We start from the raw sequence: 18,149 nt of genomic DNA on the forward strand, positions 1-18,149 counted from the left end.
CAGGAGTGGGGGGGGACCCTCTGGATTAGCTGACTATTTGGTTAATAATTTTAATCTGTTTGGAGTGGGACGAGAATGGGCGACAGAGCGCGGAATAAACATCTAATCCTCTGCTCGTCCTCTGGAGCACTTCCTCATAGACAACACCCCCCCACACACCCCCACCCCCCTGCATTACATGCTTGCCATACACTTGATTTTCCTCTGCTACACCCAGACAGAAATAAGCCCTCTGAGTGACAGACTCTTGCCAGACCGGCTCAGCCTGACATCGTCCGCTGGAATGTCCACATGAGGAGTGTGTGTGGACAAGGCTGCTGCTAGGAGGAAAGGGGGGTGGGTGGGGGTGCTTCAGGTTCACAGGGTCAAGAGATGTCTGTCTGGGACACATGTGTCACAGCGGAGAACACACACAACTGCAGGAGAGTGGACTAATTCAGGAGAAACTCAGGCGTCGAGATAGAAAAAAACAAACGGGCTGGGAGTCCTGCAGGCTCAGAAATCAGATTAGGGAAAACACAACTCAGGTGGTCTCCGGTTTCAAGGAAAGTGAGACAAAAAGAAACAGACTTCTTTATCCTTTTTTAATGTTTAAACAAATTAAATCTCCCCCCCCCCCTCCTCCCGCCATTCATTGTTTACATGTTCAAACACTAAACTTGATCCCATTTTACGTTTCTTTCTCTTGACACGACCACAACTATTCCTGACACATTACCTGGGGTTGGGAACTGATGGGGGTGGGGGGGTGGGGGTCTCCCAACAAATCTTCCTTTTTCTTGCTTCTGACTCATGTCTTAAAGGGCCAATGAGAAGTCCAGAAGCTAGGTCAACTTTGCTTTAAAACCTCAACAGATCCTGTTTAAGAACTCGGTCTTCCAAAAAAAGGAGCAAAATGGCTTAATGTTGGTTTAAAAGTAGTGACCTACTGGCCTCAAGATGAATGCAAATGTGCACATACAGGACTCTGTTGGGTAAAAGGAATAGGACATTTTAAAGCAAAGTGGTAGAGTTGGATTTAATTAGATGTGTCTGTTTAATTTAACAGTTTAAAACGAACCCTAAGCACTGAATTCCAGATAAAACAACACCAGAGTTCCACTCCTGACAGCGTATCTGTGTGCCCAAACAGTTAAAACTAGTGAAAAAAATGCTATTTTGGTTGTTATATCTCTATATCTCTGCTTGATTCATGAGATATGAACAGATGGGAGCAAGCCAAGATCAAACATGGTGCAGAATATGGCGAATGCTGATTGCAGTCGAGTCTAATTGTTGCTGTTTGAAGATATCCTGTTTGGGACAGGGCACCTTTGTGTTGATAAGCCCCCCTCCCTTCCCTCCTCATTCACCAAGTGTGAATGACTGGGGAGGGCCGCGGTGATATAAGGGGCCAGTAAAGCGTCAGAGACACTCCGAGTTTCTCTCTCTGCTGCTCCTGTTTGTATTTTTTATTTTTTTGGCCCTTCCCATCATGGATTCCTTCCCCGTGTGCCTCCTGTGCGCCGCTCTCCTCGGCCTCTCCGGGGCTTTCACGCATCAGGACGTGAAGGAGGCCCTGCTGCAGAAACTCGGCCTGGACGAGATCCCTCGGATCCAGAAGAGGGACTTGGAGAACCTGGCGATACCGGCGCACGCGAGAGCCAAGTACGTGTCTCTGCTGAAGACGCACCGCAGCCGGAGGCGCAGATCTCTGCCCAGCCTTGCGGGCATCCTGAGGGGCATCCCTGGCAATGCAGGTATGTTTTTTCCCTCACTGGGACGCTGAATGTGAATATAATAGTTTGAACGTGGTTTTGGTCCACGCAGTAGCAGAACTAAGCAGTCACTTCCGTGCGTAATGCTCTAGTCTCCGTGCGTAAAGACGCGTTTACAGCTTTCAATTAAAACGCCCGAAACGTTGTGGTGCCGCAGATATCTCCGGGGAGTTCGTGCACTTTGACACCGCCCGGCAGCGCATGGTGTTCGACATGGAGGCCAGGATCCCGGAGAACAGCGAGGTGACCATGGCCGAGCTGAAGCTCTACCAGCGGGCTGCGCCCCACAAGCGCTTCACGGCGGAGAGGAGGAGCCACCGGCCGGTCAGCAACGCCATGGTCAGCATCTACTGGGTGGAGGTGCTGCCCGGCGGCTCCAACCGGACGTCCCTGGTGGACTCACGGTGAGAGGACGCGCTCCGTTTGAGTTCAAGTGGGAAACATTTAAAACATCACATTTAAACTCATCTCTCTCTTTTTTTTTCTGTGTTCGCAGGCTGATCCCCCTTCACGAAACCGGCTGGAAGAGCTTCGACGTCACGCAGGCGGTGCACTACTGGTCCAAGACGCAGCAGGGCGCGGCCCCGATGCATCTGGAGGTGTGGATCGAGGGCGAGAGGCCCGGCAGCTACGCCGCAGAGATGGCCAGGAGCGTCCGCTTCAGCAGCCAGGAGCTGCCGGACAACAGCGTGGAGAAGCCCGAGCTCGTCCTCTACACCCTCAGCCTGGAGGAGTACGGGTAAGGGTGAAAATTAGCCCATCACCTGCTCTCTCTCTCTTTTTGTTTTGTTTTTTGGTTTCTGTCTGTCACCTTTTGTTTAGAAGGTCAGTGGCATAAAGGCACAGGAGGCTGTAGGTGGCTGAGGTTTCTGGTTTGGAGAAATCTAGTGCTAAAACACTGACTGCTATAAACAGAACTGGTGCTTTTATTGTCTATATGTATTTGTGACAATTCTTTTTGTTAGTTATATTTTTATATTTATCATTGTGAACCCCCGTTTAGAGAAATTTAATGATATATATATATAGATTTATATATATGTATATATAATACATCCATGACTTAAAGTTATTATTTAATTCTTATTTCGAAAAAAATAGTGCAGAATTACTGATTGGTACTTTTAGAAAAAGTTACACTCCCTTTTTAAAATTATTTTATGTTTATCTAAAGAAGGCATCCCAAATTTGCATGCCTAATTACTGACTGACACAAAAAACAAACAAACAACAAAAACAATTTTTGTTGTTTAGAATTTATTACAATTGTTTGGACTATATATATATTTCTATTACATTATTAGAAATGTTACTGAAAAAGAAAAACATTTTAATAATATACATGTGTGTAACTAGGAAATCTCGAGCTTTCTGATTATTTACCAAGCCCCTCGATCTCCTTTTTTTTCTTATTTGGAGACATCTAGTGTCAAAATACTGGCTAAAACCAAAACAAACAAAAGCTTTTATTTTAGTGCTTTTATTGATTACGTATAATAAACCCTTTTTTATTATTTATTTAATGTATTATACATAAACATAAATAAGAAGCAAATAAATATAAATTATATGGGTGTGAGTTGAAATTAAGAGCCACCCTAATGATTTCCTATTTCGAAAAAAACTTCTGCAAAATCAATGATGAGCACAAAAAAACAAAACAAAACCAGGAATAAATAAATAAATTTAGAAGTATTTCCAATTAGATTTTTTGTTATATAGGAGTTTACGTTAAAAAAAACAAAAGAAAATAAAGATCCTAGGTAATAGAAAAACATAAATGAAGGCACTTTGTAAAAATTGAATAAAATTACAACAAACTGATAAAATATTTGTATCAGTAGAAGCTTCCAAACCACTGAAATTGTTGGAGTGAAAACATGTTTTGCATTAAAACCAGACTTGTAAAATAAAGCAACATGTTGCACTTTTTTCCCCCTATTTAAAAAAATTCAGAGCAAAATTACTGACAGTCTCTCTCCCTATATATATATATATATATATATATATATATATATATATATATATATATATTCAAACAAAACAACTTTATTAGGATGCTTTAAGACATTTTTTTAGTAAATATGTATTTAAATTGTATTGGTAAGCAGGGGTGTAATTAGGAAATGTAGGGCCCTCAAGCCACCTTGGCCATTTGTCCCCCTCTCAGTTTTTTTTTTGGCAACAGTCGGCTAAACTTCCCTCTCATTTCTCCCTCAGCTCTGGCGGCGACTGCGACGTGAGCGGCAACAAAGACGCGTGCTGCAGGGAGCAGTACTTTATCGACTTCCGCGCGCTCACCTGGACGCAGTACTGGATCATCGAGCCGGCGGGCTACCAGGCCTTCAGGTGCACGGGCGGCTGCAAGCAGCCCCGACGCAACCACGGCTACGGGGAGCGGCGCTGCGTGGTGGCGGAGAGCACCACGCTGCCCATCATGTACCTGGTGAAGAAAGGCGACTACACGGAGATAGAGGTGGCCGAGTTCCCCAACATGATCGTAGAGCGGTGTGCGTGCATGCTGGACAACGTCTCATTGGTGTGAGCGCACAGCGCACAGCTGTAGTATTCCTAAAACTATGAACTCCTGGGATATTATACGCTTGTTGATATATTTAATGGTTTTAAACATTTGGTCCAGAACTTTCTATTTAAGTGGACATTTAGTGGGAGAGTCACGACCCACACGGGCGGTGCTGCCGTCTCCCTCCACAAGCACTTTTATATATTTTGTAAATAAGAATTTGTATAAGTTGTGCCAGTCCGCTTTTTGTGCAACCGCTCAAATTCTGTTCGATTCCTCGTAGTTTTCAAGCTGTTCATATTATGAATGAGTGTATGTTTGGAAAATAAAATATTTTACCTCACTTTCAGCTCCCTATCTTCCTCCTTGTATGTGTGTGTGTCTGTGTGTTTGGAGACGTTCTGGCTGAACTCACATTCCCTGATCGCATTCACACGCAGCTCCGAGCAGCTGCCCGCGTCTTTCACCTCCTGATTTGCACCTGTAGGAAATTGGAAAGCCGAGCAAATAAGCTCCCTAATGGCATCCGACACGTGTTCCCCACGCACTCTTTGATAATGATGGTCAAACCTGCTCGTAATGCTTTGTTTACAATGGCAAGAAGAGCCGCGGGCGGATGCAGAGAAACCGAAAGCCAATCCGCATCAGGCCGGCCTCTTCACCTTAGTCCATCAGAGCCAGAGCCTAATGCCCTGTTTGCTGACTGAGTGGGGGGTCTTGTCATTCACTGATGAGGGTAAACGTGCCGTCCTGATGAAAAACAAAAACCAAACAACAATCATCTGTCTGGGAGGGAACGACCCCCTGTCATCCTCAGAGGAAACACGGGTGCTTCTGGAAAGAGACGGCAGTCTGGAGAAGCAGCGCCACCTCCAGAAAGAGGATGGGTCACTGTGGCGTGAAACACCAGAACCAAAAGCCGTGTCAGAATTTTTGGGAGTTTTATTTCGTTGCTGTCCTAATTAGGCTGAAAGGAAAATCCTGATATGGTCCTACTTCTGTTTTTTTTTTACTTTACAGTTCATGACTGAAAACAGCGCAGTCGCTACTCAGCTCCTTCCCTTCTTTTTAAATTCTTATTTATCATTGAAACTAGCATTTCCTGTAAGAAAGCATGTCATCTGCGGCCATTTTAGTTACAGAGTGGTTGAGGGACATCAAGGTCCGTGTTTCGGTGCGGCCATCACGGAGCCCTGATCTCAGTCCCAGAGACAATCTGTGAGCAGAGCTGAAAAAGACAACAAACCTGCCTCAGTTCCAGCAGTTCTGTCAGGAGGAACGGGACAGAATTCCAACAAACTGTTGGGAGAAGCTGGAAGGAAAACCAAAAAGGTTTGACCCAAGACAGACAGTTTGAAGGCAGCGATACCAAATACTGAGAAGATGGATGGAAACTTGTGACTCTGAAGGAAGTGATGAAAAATTCTCCCTTCTTATTTGGGCATTTAAAAAATAAAAATAATTTTTGGAATCATAACTGACCTAAAAACAGGAAAGGTTGAGGGAAAAAACGGTTCGGTCGTTCTCTTTCTCTGGCATGAAAGGCGGCGGGTGATAAGCATTCCTTCAAATAAAGCTGGGCCTTTAACTTAGAGCTGCTACTGAAGACCTTTCAGCAGATGATCAGGGAAAGAAAAAGCATCATTAGAACAACTAACTGGATTAAAGAAGCAGTGCATGTATATTATATAAAAAAACATCTATAGAAGTTTTAATGAACCAGTAAAGAAGATCATTCTTTACCATAAATATTAAAAAGCAGCAGATATAAGACACCAAATTAAGACCTGATCCACAAGTTACAGCAGAAACAGATAAAACATAAACGGGGTGGCTGTAATACAGCGAAGATGCTTTTTGAAGGGTTTCTGTGCTCATAAACAGTCAATATCCTACCTGTTGCAGATAGCTGCTTGAACCTCAGTCTGATGATTTATGAGCCGACGTCTAATCCGACCACAGTGGATCCGTTTTGTAACGACTCCAGTCTCAAAAGATTTAGTGGTTTACACAACCGCCATTTTATAAAAACGTAATATCACCGACAATTCTGCCTTAGTTTTTTACATTAACAGCGTTTAAGTTGAGCCGTGGTTGTTACTCTGATTAGTGTATTTTTTTTAGTGTACTGTGATTGTTTTTTTTGTAGCATTTTTAGAGGTTTTTGCTAATGAAAAGTGCGTTGCAAATTAAATTATTATTCGTATAAAAACCTACTATTTTAAAGCAGCAGCAGTACAAAATAGGTGTAACACTTCCAGTGCAGCCTGGAGCACCTTTTAGAGGAATCCTGGTGTTTGTGTTAGAATAACCATGTCATCCTGAACAGATAGCAGTGTAAAGGTTTGTGAAACCCCCTCGGTGCTGCTTGGACAAGCCAGGCTGGTTGAGATTTAACTATCCAGTTTTAAACAGCTATCTACAACAGGTAAGATACTAACTGCTCGTAACCTCTCCACAGGACCCCCATCTTAAAAGGTGTGATGCATTACTTTATAAATTCTAGGATCATTCTGGTAGATTTAAAAAAAAATTAAAAAAGGCAATGATTCACACCAACACAAGCCAAATGTCCTTCTCACATGTCACATTTATTACTGCGTTAAATCAGGAACATTCATGCATGTGTAAATTAGTGGTGTATTTACATGTTTATTCAATACCAGCGTGACTAAATGAAAAATAAAACCTGCCCTCGCGTCTTCTGGCTGTCAGCCGCCACACAGTCACCAAGTTAAAACGGCTTGGAAAACACAGCAAGAAGGCTCAAAACGTCCAAATAAAGTAAAAAAAAAAAAAAAAAAATTAATATCGCCCTTTCTTAATGTCTCAAAAGTGAGATTTTGAACTGTGGATGTCTTGCAGCCCTTAAAGTTTGCTGGTGAAAGAGCAACCCCTGGTGTCGGAAAATAAAAAAAGGAAAACTAAAAGGAAGGCTCTGAGGGTCAGTGTTAGGAACTGTTGGATAAAAATAAAGCCTTTCTCCTGAGAATGATGTATTCAGTGCTCCGAACTTAAAAAAAAAAAGAAAACACTCAAATTTAAAACGTACAACGGCTAAAAAATAAAATGGCTTAGTTTGATCTTAAAAAGGCTTAACATACTTCAAAGAGTAAAACAGCTAAAGGACTAGAAATACGAGACATTTACAGAGAATCCTTAAACTACTGGAGCCACTCAAAGGTCTCTTCTACACCTTTGAACTAAATCAAAAGTCGTAAGCCAGGAAGAATGTACAAAAGCAAATGAGTAGTTTATTGTAGGTCTATGAAGGGTTACAGTTTTAATGGTGGAAAGAATAACGGTAATTTCTCTGCTGCTCTCTTCACTTTTCAACATTATATGGACACGTACAGCCTAACAATACAGCCCAGAGTCCGTTCAACCATTACATTTCCTAAACTTCTCACAAACTATGCAAAATACAAAGAGGAAAGAAAAAAAAATGTACAATTTATAATAAAAAGGAAAAAAAAAAATACCACAGCACATAAAATGCATAACTCTGGGGAGAGAAAAAAAAAACAAATCTTAAATAGCCCCACTGGGGGGAGGGAGTTTCTTGTTTCTGATATAACAAACATTTTCTTTAAAAGCACATCAACTGAAAGTGGCTCAGAGTTATAATGAAATATACAACAAAAAGGCAAAACGACGACTGACTACAGAGGCTGAACCCACGCTGTGTAAAAGGTTTGATTAGGTCTCCTCTAATGGAATGTTGCTCCATGTCGCTTCAGTCTTCGCCTGGTGGGTTTTAGGAGATTAAAAGTAGATTCTTAAAAAAAAAAAAACCAAAACACGAACAAAACGGCGGGGCGGAGGGACGATCCGTGGCTAGCGGTGGGTTTTCGGTGTCGACCACCAGTCCGTTTAGAAGTGTCTCAGTAATATCCAGGCTGGTACTGCTGGCTCCAGGGTTTCTGGTTCCAGAACTGCACAGGAGACACGTTTCAGGGTTAAAACTGGACTTTCTGACCAAGCATGAGTCGTGACAAAGCTAAGTAAAATTAAACAATCAGTCAACATGGAATACTGAAGTCCTGGAAGGAGTTACAGTACAGCAAGTACTGCTTAAAGTAAATCTACATTTGTTTTCAACAGCCTACTTATGATTACATTTAATTTTTAGCCTAAAAATCATAAATTAAAACAGTGCAAAAAACCATCTGATCACATTTGTTTAAATGAGTGCAGGAAGAAGACGACACAACATGTCCACTTGTGTTTTGTTTACTTATATCTGTGCAATAAAGCTTAAATAACTATAAACATTTCATAATATGATATTGTGCCTACATAAAATACTTATTAAGCAATTTGTGATATTATTTAGGCAGAAAAAGTAAAACGTTAGTGCATTTTTGTTTTTAAAAAAAGCAAATTGGTGATTCCTTTTTAAACTGTTGTAACGGTTATAGAACCTCAGTACATCAAACCATGCCTTGTTGTGAATGAGACTCAGCTACTACCATCCCATCATCTGGAAAACTGGCTGAGTTAAAGGCATTCTTGTGTTTGATAAAGTCAGCTGGCTGCGGTGGCCATCTTGATATGAAGTGACTCCAAAAATGAATCAATTATAGATGTTCATCCATTGTACTTATAATTTCTAAAAGTTCCATCAAATTCCATCCAGTGGTTCATGAGATATTTTGTTAATGGGCAGAGTTGATTTCAATGATTACAGGTAAAGTTAAAAACAGACTGTGTGATCTATTACCTCCTAGCATCAGTAGGATAAGACTTTCAGCTACTACCATAAGGACTTTTAGCTCAATAGCTACATAACTGACCCTGTTTTAGTCATTCTTTGTGTTACTGACAGTCAGCTTTAATGTGAAGAGCAGGTGGGAGCTGTGGAGATACTGACCCCTTGCTGCCAGCTCTGGTTGAAGGCCTGAGCCTTGTCCATGCCGTTCCTGTTGCCAAAGTTTCCACTGTTCCTGTTGTTACCAAAGTTGCTGTTTTTGTTGCCATAGTTCCCACCTCTGCCGCCTCTCTGCTGAAACTGCGGAGGACAGCAGGCAGGTAAAGTTGAACTGTATGTTTGGACAGTCAGGTCCACAAAGAGCATGACAGAAAGCTAGAACCACATGTGGCGCCACCCACCTGACTGGGATGGCCTCTGTTTCCGGTCCGATTCATGTTGCCTCCACCTCCTCTGCTCATGTTCCCTCTGCCCATCTGACCTCCTCTGTTCATGGGTCCTCCCCTGTGTCCCATGTTTCCTCTCATTGGTCCACCTCTGGGGGATCCGCCCAGACTGGGAATGGGGCCTCCACCCCGGCCGAAGTTCCCACGGTTAGGGAAACCCCCCCTGTAGGGGGGTGGGGGAGGCAGAAAGCTACGAGGAGGACGGGCGAAGCCGCCGCCGCGAGGTCCGGGAGCTGCGGACAGAACAATGTGGCACTTTGAGCTTTAAATGTTTGAACTCTAGTCCTTTAAAAAGATGTTCAGCACAGCTTCTACTTTACCTCCTCTGAAGTTGCCTCTGTTCTGGAAGCCTCCGCGGCCGCCACCACTTCTCTGTCCCGGTCCACTGCGGCCAAACTGGTTCTTGCCTCCCCGGCCCCGATCGCGATCCCGAGGACCACCGCCGCTGCTGCCGCCTTTTTTCGGAGTTGTGCTGCCCTGGTTGGGCTTCTTCTCGGCGGGCAGAGCCGTCTTGCTCTCCTCTTTGTACTGCTCCAGCAGCTTGGACGCCTCGTCCTTTGGCAGCTCGGCGTAGAGGACCTCGCTGAAGCTTTCGCCCTCCTCAGGCAGGGAGAAGAAGCCTGCAGCGTCAGAAATATAATAACACAATGAGCGATGAAAACAAAATATCCAGGAACGTAGGAGACGTTCAGATCAAATCATCTTTACCTTTCATCTTCAGCAATGCGTGCTCAGGCACTTCTTTACCATCGTCCTCCACCTTCTTCTGGACTCTCTGCTTGTAGTCCTCATCAGAAGGGCAGACCACCACAGCCTTACGCTGGAAACCTGCAAACAGACACATCTTCCTCTTCTGGCCAGGTGCAGACAGGTTAGTCTGGGGAAAAAGAAGATTTGTCAGTCATGTGTGTGAAGTTTAAAAAAAGGGGGGCAGAGATCACTGAGTTTAGACAACTTACATGATCCAGAATGTAGTTTCTCTTCTTGCGTGCAGCGATCTCGATGAATTTTCCCAAGAAAAGCGGTGCTCTTTGGGAAATAGTGCTCAGTTTGGTAATATCCTTGGATTGACGCTTCAAGCTGTTCATCTGCGTTGAACAATTTAACACATGAGAAAAGACAAGTGAAACAAATAGCAGAAATTTGAAGCATTTTCTAAAAAAAAAAATGCCCACAATTATACTGACCATCATCTTCTCCACGATAGTGTCACTGCTCAGGATGTAGTACTTCCCAGGGTTCTGTTGGACGTGGTTCTTCACCCACGTGGTTTTCCCTGAGCCTGGCAAACCAACCATTGCGATGATCTGTAAAACACAAGAGGTTAAGAAAACTAACATCAACACTCATTACAAACAAACAAACAAAAACATTGAGACAGAATCATTTTGCTCACCTCACAGTCAGCCTTAGTCTGGGGTCCCTTCAGCCCCCTGACTCTCTCGCTGACAGGGATCTGCTGCAGGAAGGTGTAGTCCTGAGGTTGAGGGAAGTACGGTTTCTCCATCTGGCCGAAGTTAAACTCCACGGCGCAGTTGCGACAGATGACGTGAGGGAAAAGGGCTTGGCCGTTTAAAGAGTCCTTGAGGACCTGGAAAGCGACGGCTGGTTCCCCGCCGTTCTTGGAGAAGGACAGCACCACCTCGTCACCCTCAAAGTCCTAAACCAAGGAAGAAGAACACAAAGTTGATTGTGTGCGAAGGCTGGGGAACTACAAGATGTACAAAAAAACATGCTTTTATTATACTATGTTAAACATAATCTGACTTTGTCTTAGAACAGAGACGAATCCAGATTTCTTTCTTACAATGAGACAACAGACGACATCATTCTCCTCGAACGTCTCTCCAAAGTCCTCAGTCACACAGTTGGTCGTCTTCTTGCCTTTCCAAGAGTAGGCGTAGGAGAACTCCTCCTCACCTTCACAGTGACAGAACAAACGACAAACAAAGATATATTGAGAAACATAAATTTCAGATTTTGCACATGCTGCATGAACTAATCACCTTTTCTGACACAGCTGGAGGTGAAGTCCTTTATACCAAGATGTCATGTTGCCTACAACCACTAGAGGGAACTGTTAGGACCTATCTGATGAACCTCAGAGCAACTACATAAAATCCTGAGTGAGGAGAGCAAAGGTCAGGCTCAGGGCTTCACCATTTCCATTTAAAATTCCATACTTTTCCAGGCTGACATTTCCAGCTGGTTTTTGGGTCAATTTTAAAGCTCAAAGTACAAATATTTCCTGTAAATTTACATATAGTTTGAAAACTGGTCAGTTTTACATTCTGTCTACTTTAAATACCAATAAAATAATCAGTGTACAAACATATAGCAAGGAAAGATGTTTCTATGGGGGAAGAAAAAGAGAAAAACTTCTTTTTCCTAACATTTTTTCTGTAATGAAGTTATTGTAATGAAGAAGAGGTTTAGATAATCTTCAGTGAAACTTTATCTTGTACTATGACGCTGCAATTTAGAGTAAACAGGGAATAAAGCAGGGGTCACCACAGAAATTTGTTCAGAAATAAGAATATCTGAAATGAGTTAATATTGATTGCTGAATATATGCAACAATTTTAACATTTGTTACTCTCTGAACGTATGAGACAAACAGTTTTTTAAACTTTCCACAGGAAGAGTAAACACAACAGTCTGTCCAATCTGGATGAAAATCTGCCGTTTCCCTTCTCACATTTTCTCTTTTAGTGACAGCCATGATGCCACCCCATTTTGTATTTTCTCAGCCTCCTACCTCCCCACAGTTCTCTCTACAGGTGAAGAACTTACTGTACAGGCCAGGATCTGGACTGCAATCTGCCATTAAGCAACACTTTGTATTATTGATACTGAAGACCTTAGGATGACGGGATATCATCTCAGAGCTAAAACAAGCACCGACAGTACTGACCTAGGAGCAGTGAGCCGTTTGCCAGGGACCATCCAACTTGAACATCATGAATCTCCAGGTTTTTGCTGGAAATGTGCTTCACTGGAATCTTTTCAGTCACCTAAAGTCACAAGACATCACCAGAAACGGGAAGCATAATTTTAGGAGATACACCAACCTCGGCAAAACAAGCAGGAAAATGTTTTGACGATACATCGGCGGTGTTACTGCACCTTCAGCTCAAAGCAAGCTTTGCCTTGGTTCACACCATAGGTGGCTTTGCCTCCAGACCAGAGGTAAGCAAAACTCTCCATAGTGAGGGATGAGGCGCTGTAACGGTCACGTGACACCTTAAAGTGCAGGTCGCAGTTGTCTGGAACACAAAGAGAGTTGCAAAGATGGGCGTTTCTGACAAAGTGTAAGCAAAAATGTGCTGAATAATAACAGCCATTTAAATCTTTCAGTGTTGAAGCCAAATAAAAATCTGATAAAAACGTCAAAGCTTACAGCCATCCAGGCAGACTTTAGTGTCATCAGACTCCTCATCTTCCTCCTCCAGTGGGGGTACAGGAGACTTGAACGAGGCACTGAAAAATGATAACAGCAAATTATTTAGACGATTCTTGCGTGGGTGCAACTGGGGACCGCTGGCTGAAAAAATATTGGGGGAAAGAACGGGAAAGACAAATAGGACATGACTGAGAAAGTGAGTCTCCAACTATTTTGGAGGGCTACCTGTATTGCAGACCCTGGCAGGTACTTACCTTGCAGCATCCAACAAAATCTATATTGTGAAAGATACAGAGAAAAAAAAGCACTGCCACTAGCTTTGATCATGCAAGGCAATCAGCTGTTCAAACCCCTTTAAAGGTGAGTGTTTGTGTCTTCATGGTGTCTGGAGTGGGTCACAGCAGGTGAAGTTATATTTAACATCCTGTGTGTGGACATCTACACAGAAAAGTCATGAACTGCTGTAGTAACTAAGAGGTGCAAGATAGCATCAACTGATTGGGGGAAAAGAAAAAGCAACCGCAACTTGAGACTTTGCACCTAATTTAATACCAACAATCCAACTTCACTGGATTACCTAAGAGGAAGATCAGTTTTCTTTGTGCGGAAGGTTCAATGTCTTCCTGATTGAGAGACGTTTGACATGATCTTGACCTTAAACAGCCCTGATAGTGATACACTTACAGTCGTAGGTTAAAAGAAAGTCCACTCTCTTTCAATCCTAAGGTTTTACATTTCAGGACATAAGAATGATCTGATCTTTAGAAGCTCTAAAACAATACAAATCTAACCTCAAACATGCATCAGGTTCCAACATGTCATTATTTTTAAAACAAAAACAAAGCTAAAATGGAAATCCTGTGTGTGAAACATTAAGGCTATATTCAAAATGCAGGTAAAGGAGGCCCAAATTAGATTTTTTTTTGCCTATATGCGGTCTGAACGTGACAAATCAAATCACAACCTGGGTTACTTTCATATGTGGTATTAAATCAGATACATGTCCGATGTTTTTCAAAACGACCTCAGTCTGAACGATCATATTGCATTTCATTTAAGTCACTGAAGCAGGGGCAGGAGGATCGGTTTAAAATGTAGAACGTGTTTCTACTTCCAGTACTTTGCAATTCTGCACCAGAATAGTCGGGAAGTGGCGAGATCAAATATAAACACTGGGGATCAAACAAGCATGGCGGAAAATAACTTAGTCGGCTCTGATTGCACGGCAACTTCAGAATAGATACGCTCATGGCAACATGTGGTTCGTCCATATTTACTTCCATAAACACAACGTGTGACGTCACATCTTCTGCACTTGGGCTGTTACAGGGCTGTTCACAGTCGGATAACTGGTCGCATTTAAATTATAATGTGAACAACCAAACAAGAAAAAAACAAAACAAAAACAGAACTGAGCATTAAGACCTGTAGTGTGAATGTAGTCTAAGTCGACCACATGATTCCACAACTTGTAGAAACCACATTTAGCAGAAACAAACTCAGTAGTTTGACTCTTTCAGTCTCACATATTTGATGAGAAACTCTGTCTACTTTACTTCACATTTTATAAGTTCACTGCGGTTTGCAGGCGTTTCTTTTCGCTCAGCTCTCTTGGATCCCATCACAGCATTTTAATCAGGTTGAGGCCTGACTTTGACTGGAAAGTTGCAACACTTTGAATCTTTTCGTTTACCAATCATTCTGTTAGATTTGCTGCTGTGTTTGCGTTTGTCTCAACACAGCAGCAAACCCCCTCTGTAGATCACTCTGGTCTACAATGGTGTCGACAATTATGAGGCGTTTGTCTCATCTGTCCAAAGGACATTGTTTCAGAAGTATTGTGGTTCATTCAAATGTAACTTTGCAAAACTGAGTCATGATTTCATGGGCCTTTCATAGAGGTTTTCTTCTGCGGCCTTCCAAACACGCCACCAGATCATTTTTTTAATTACCCGAGACATAAAACCCTATAATTTAAAGAGGGTGGACTTTCGTTTTCCCGTGACTGAGCCGAAGTGGGAAAGTTTTATTGGAGCTCTAGTTGACAGAGTGCCTGGTAGGTGAAGCCCAACATCAAGTCATACATTGGCTGCCACTTCGGGTCTGTTGATGCCTTTGAGTCGGTGATCGTCTTTTAGATGTTCTGAGGAGATGTTAGAAGCAGTTCCAGTTACTCTGGTTCCCTTATCTGTCCCAAAAGGCTCGTCCTTTTAAAAACTGGACCAATAAAAAAAAATTAATCTCCCAAAGCATGTTTTCCGCTCCCCGCCCGTTAACCTTTAAGTGTGTCAGCAGCGCAATGAAAACAAAACACTGACCAAGAAGTAGGTACACGTACACACACACCCACCCACCCACACATGCAGGCCATGCATAATGTCACTTATACGCAGGAGGAAAAACAGTCCTGCAAAATGCCTTCACACACTCCCACTGTGAGAACTCAAGACACGGGACATGATACAGAAATAGCATCTGGACATCATACAACCAGTGAAATAAATACATAACAAAATGAAAAATAAATAAATAGACCATTGCGAGGCAAAACGATGGACGGTCAATAGCGAGCTCCTCCGTGGGCGTTCCAACATTGGGAATTTTGCTACATCCTGGTGTGCTACTCTGCAGCAGTGGACTTCCCTCATCCCACGCCTCTTAGCTACACTCCCCAGATTAACCCTTCCCTGTTTCAGAGAGTGTACTCCTACTACGTTGTTTTTTGGGGTTTTTTTGTCCTTTGGGTTCTCCTAAAGCAGTCTCAAATGTCCTTGAAGACAAAACGAGGTTTCCAAAACAATAAGTGGCATGAGGAACAGATGTGGAAAAATTCATAGAGATTTGATAGATGCAGTTCTGCTACAGAATGCAGTCAATTAAAAACACAATGTGAGTGGGCACTGGAAAAAAGTAAATGGTAAGGCTCTTTAGCTAGTCAGGGATGACCCTCAAACACATGTGTGAAAAGTTATATCATTAATATATGATAGAATAATTCAAATGAGGGTTTACCTCTTGCTAGTTATGTGCATTGGCACTTAAAGCCAATACAGTTCAACAAAGCTACGGATGGCGCTTCAGGGATGCTGAAGGCCACCCTCGCTCTGTCCCATCCTTACCAGCTGTATTTGTTCTCTTCAATAAATTCAAAGTAGCCCCTTCCATGTTCCTCCCGGCGTCTCTTAACACCCTTCTTATTCTTCTGATCAGCATTCGTGTCTTTGTCCGCATCCCCTTTGAAAATAGAACAAAGATATAGAATGAGGTGCTCCTTTTTGAGACAGAGAGAGAGGTCGGACTGGCAGTGGGGTTCTGGCCCACAAAGCCCGGTTATTAGTTACATTCTGTCGACTATGATCATCAATAATGTGATAATATAGAGGCAACACCTCAATAGTTACACTTAAGACAAAAACAATCATAATTCATGACTTGTGACAACTCTTATAAAGACCAGGTAGTAATTAGAGCATAGACTGGCCAAAAAGAACATTATGAGCAAAGTTTGCTGGGGCTGGAAAAACAGTTTTTTAAGGGTAATAATAATAATAATAATAGCCCTGTATGGCAGGGCTAAAAATACCTTGTTTTCTAAGCCTTTAAGAGGGCCTATCAGGGACAATGCATCATGCAGGGAAACCTACTTTAAACTAGAATAACCTCACCTACCCAGTATGATCTACTATATTACTTGACTCATTACAAATAAATATTTGTCTAATCTCTAAGATGACGCTTGCTTTACTAGCCATAGAAAAACTACCATTATTGACTTGATTGAAACTCTCTGGGCCGCTCCTTTCTAACGCAAAGCTTTTGTGTTAGCAAGTTCAAAGGTTCCCAACCCTGTTTCCAGTCAAATACACATAAACCTGAACACTAGGCCACAGCCACAATATGCCTATTTACCAAACAGCTGTGAAGGAGACTCTAAACTCGAGTGGTTTCGTTGAATTATTAGCTTTATGCTAACTACAGCAGTCCTACCTACAAACATCTACCACAACCCTTCTTGTTCATGGCGAAACGGTGGGAACCTCTGAAATGGCTAACAGGCTAATAAGCTAGCTAGCGCAGCACCAGACAAAAGAAATGATGCTAACTAGCAAGCTAACACCTTAGCCAAACGAAAAGGAAAGCAGCAATAGCTACAGTTTTACCGCCCTTAATTATCGTTGGTGTGTTTAAAGTGGTTTCAGATATCGAGTCAACTAATTACACTGGATTTCTAGCGTGCAAACTGAGCTACAAATGCTTAAGCTTAAAATAGTTATCTAGCCGAGGTGTTAGCCGATGCTAACGATTGCTAGCCTGTGTCACGCTGTCTGGCTAACATGGACGGTGCGATGAGAGGTAACAACCGGCTTCCCACCCCTCCCCCCGCGGGTAACGTATTCAAACCTAAACCATTCCCAACGTCTCCCACCTCCCCCCGCAAAAACCCGGCACCCAGCCACAGTCAATCAAAAATAAAAAGTCATTTCCAGAACCACAATATGTTCGACTCACCCTCAGCAGCCTGGGTTCCGGGCTCACCGTCCTCTGCGTCAATTTTCTCCATCTCGTCCTCATCTCCCTTCAGCATGGGATCCATCTCGTCCTCCTCGTCCCCTTCCTCTTCCCCCTCACCCATCTCTTCGTCTTCCGCACCAGCTTTCCCGGCGTCCTCGTTCTCCGGTTCCCCCTCGTTGGCCTCCATGCTCTCCTCCCCCGGGCCCTCTTCTTCTTCTCCCGGGCCCTCTTCTTCCTCTCCCATGCCCTCCTGGTTGTCGGCGGCCTGGTCGAAGCCCTCGTCCGCCGACGCTTCCTCTTGAGCCTCACCGGAGTCTCCGGCGAGGGCCTCCTCGTCCAGCGCGGCCTGCAGGCGGTCCATCAGCTCGGCCTTCAGCCCCTTGTCGGAAAGGTTTCGCTTTTTCAGCTCGTCCTTGAGCTCGTTAACTTTAAGCTTCTTTACGTTAATGGAGCTCATTGTGAACAATTACCAACGAAACCTGTCAAAATACGTCGATAAATAAATAGCAGGGCGCCTTTCGTGAATAGATGTTGCTCGAAACTACGCAAAATGTCGCCCGTTATTCAACCAACGTTCCCCCGGCAGAGAGCTGCGTAGCCGCCTAACGGAAGCTAACTTCGGCGTCGTTGGAGCCCGAGAGGGGGAGGAGCTTGGAGGCTACTACACCATAACTAGCAGAAAAGCTGCGCAGCCTCAGATTCAGCCCGCCGGCCATCTGTCACCGTCACCATCCACCCTTTAAAACAACATTACTGACGGAACAGTGGAACATAATACAGTTCTAACAGAGAGCAC

General features: G+C 43.3%; 2 protein-coding genes across 2 annotated transcripts; one reads left to right on the forward strand and one right to left on the reverse strand.

Moving 5' to 3' along the window:
* Positions 1 to 1,474: 1,474 nt before the first annotated feature.
* lft1 (lefty1) lies at positions 1,475 to 4,491 on the forward strand. Its single transcript, XM_017409103.2, has 4 exons — positions 1,475 to 1,739; positions 1,915 to 2,161; positions 2,254 to 2,496; positions 3,978 to 4,491. Exons 1-4 carry the CDS (start codon positions 1,475 to 1,477, stop codon positions 4,300 to 4,302), a joined length of 1,080 nt encoding a protein of 359 aa, XP_017264592.1. The 3' UTR covers positions 4,303 to 4,491.
* Positions 4,492 to 6,851: 2,360 nt separating this feature from the next.
* hnrnpub (heterogeneous nuclear ribonucleoprotein Ub) lies at positions 6,852 to 17,984 on the reverse strand. Its single transcript, XM_017409191.3, has 14 exons — positions 17,351 to 17,984; positions 15,961 to 16,075; positions 12,839 to 12,918; positions 12,565 to 12,704; positions 12,353 to 12,452; positions 11,246 to 11,358; positions 10,835 to 11,098; positions 10,626 to 10,745; positions 10,398 to 10,526; positions 10,147 to 10,315; positions 9,759 to 10,058; positions 9,394 to 9,671; positions 9,155 to 9,292; positions 6,852 to 8,216 (listed from the first exon to the last, which is right to left on the reverse strand). The coding sequence occupies exons 1-14, from the start codon at positions 17,808 to 17,810 to the stop codon at positions 8,166 to 8,168; spliced, it is 2,457 nt and encodes an 818-aa protein (XP_017264680.1). The 5' UTR covers positions 17,811 to 17,984; the 3' UTR covers positions 6,852 to 8,165.
* Positions 17,985 to 18,149: the final 165 nt, after the last annotated feature.

Source organism: Kryptolebias marmoratus, linkage group LG19 (genome assembly GCF_001649575.2).
Source record: "Kryptolebias marmoratus isolate JLee-2015 linkage group LG19, ASM164957v2, whole genome shotgun sequence".
Taxonomy (NCBI): Eukaryota; Metazoa; Chordata; class Actinopteri; order Cyprinodontiformes; family Rivulidae; genus Kryptolebias; species Kryptolebias marmoratus.

What these genes read in the sequence shown, in the direction of transcription:
- hnrnpub (XM_017409191.3), bottom strand. Translation starts at nt 17,810, where the DNA reads ATGAGCTCCATTAACGTAAAGAAGCTTAAAGTTAACGAGCTCAAGGAC. An exon ending in TAAAGTCTGCCTGGATGGCT is followed by an intron (nt 12,705 to 12,838) that starts GTAAGCTTTGAC and finishes TTTGTGTTCCAG; the next exon opens with ACAACTGCGACCTGCACTTT. An exon ending in CGCATTGCTGAAGATGAAAG is followed by an intron (nt 10,059 to 10,146) that starts GTAAAGATGATT and finishes CTGACGCTGCAG; the next exon opens with GCTTCTTCTCCCTGCCTGAG.
- lft1 (XM_017409103.2), top strand. Translation starts at nt 1,475, where the DNA reads ATGGATTCCTTCCCCGTGTGCCTCCTGTGCGCCGCTCTCCTCGGCCTC. An exon ending in GGGCATCCCTGGCAATGCAG is followed by an intron (nt 1,740 to 1,914) that starts GTATGTTTTTTC and finishes GTGGTGCCGCAG; the next exon opens with ATATCTCCGGGGAGTTCGTG. An exon ending in ACGTCCCTGGTGGACTCACG is followed by an intron (nt 2,162 to 2,253) that starts GTGAGAGGACGC and finishes CTGTGTTCGCAG; the next exon opens with GCTGATCCCCCTTCACGAAA.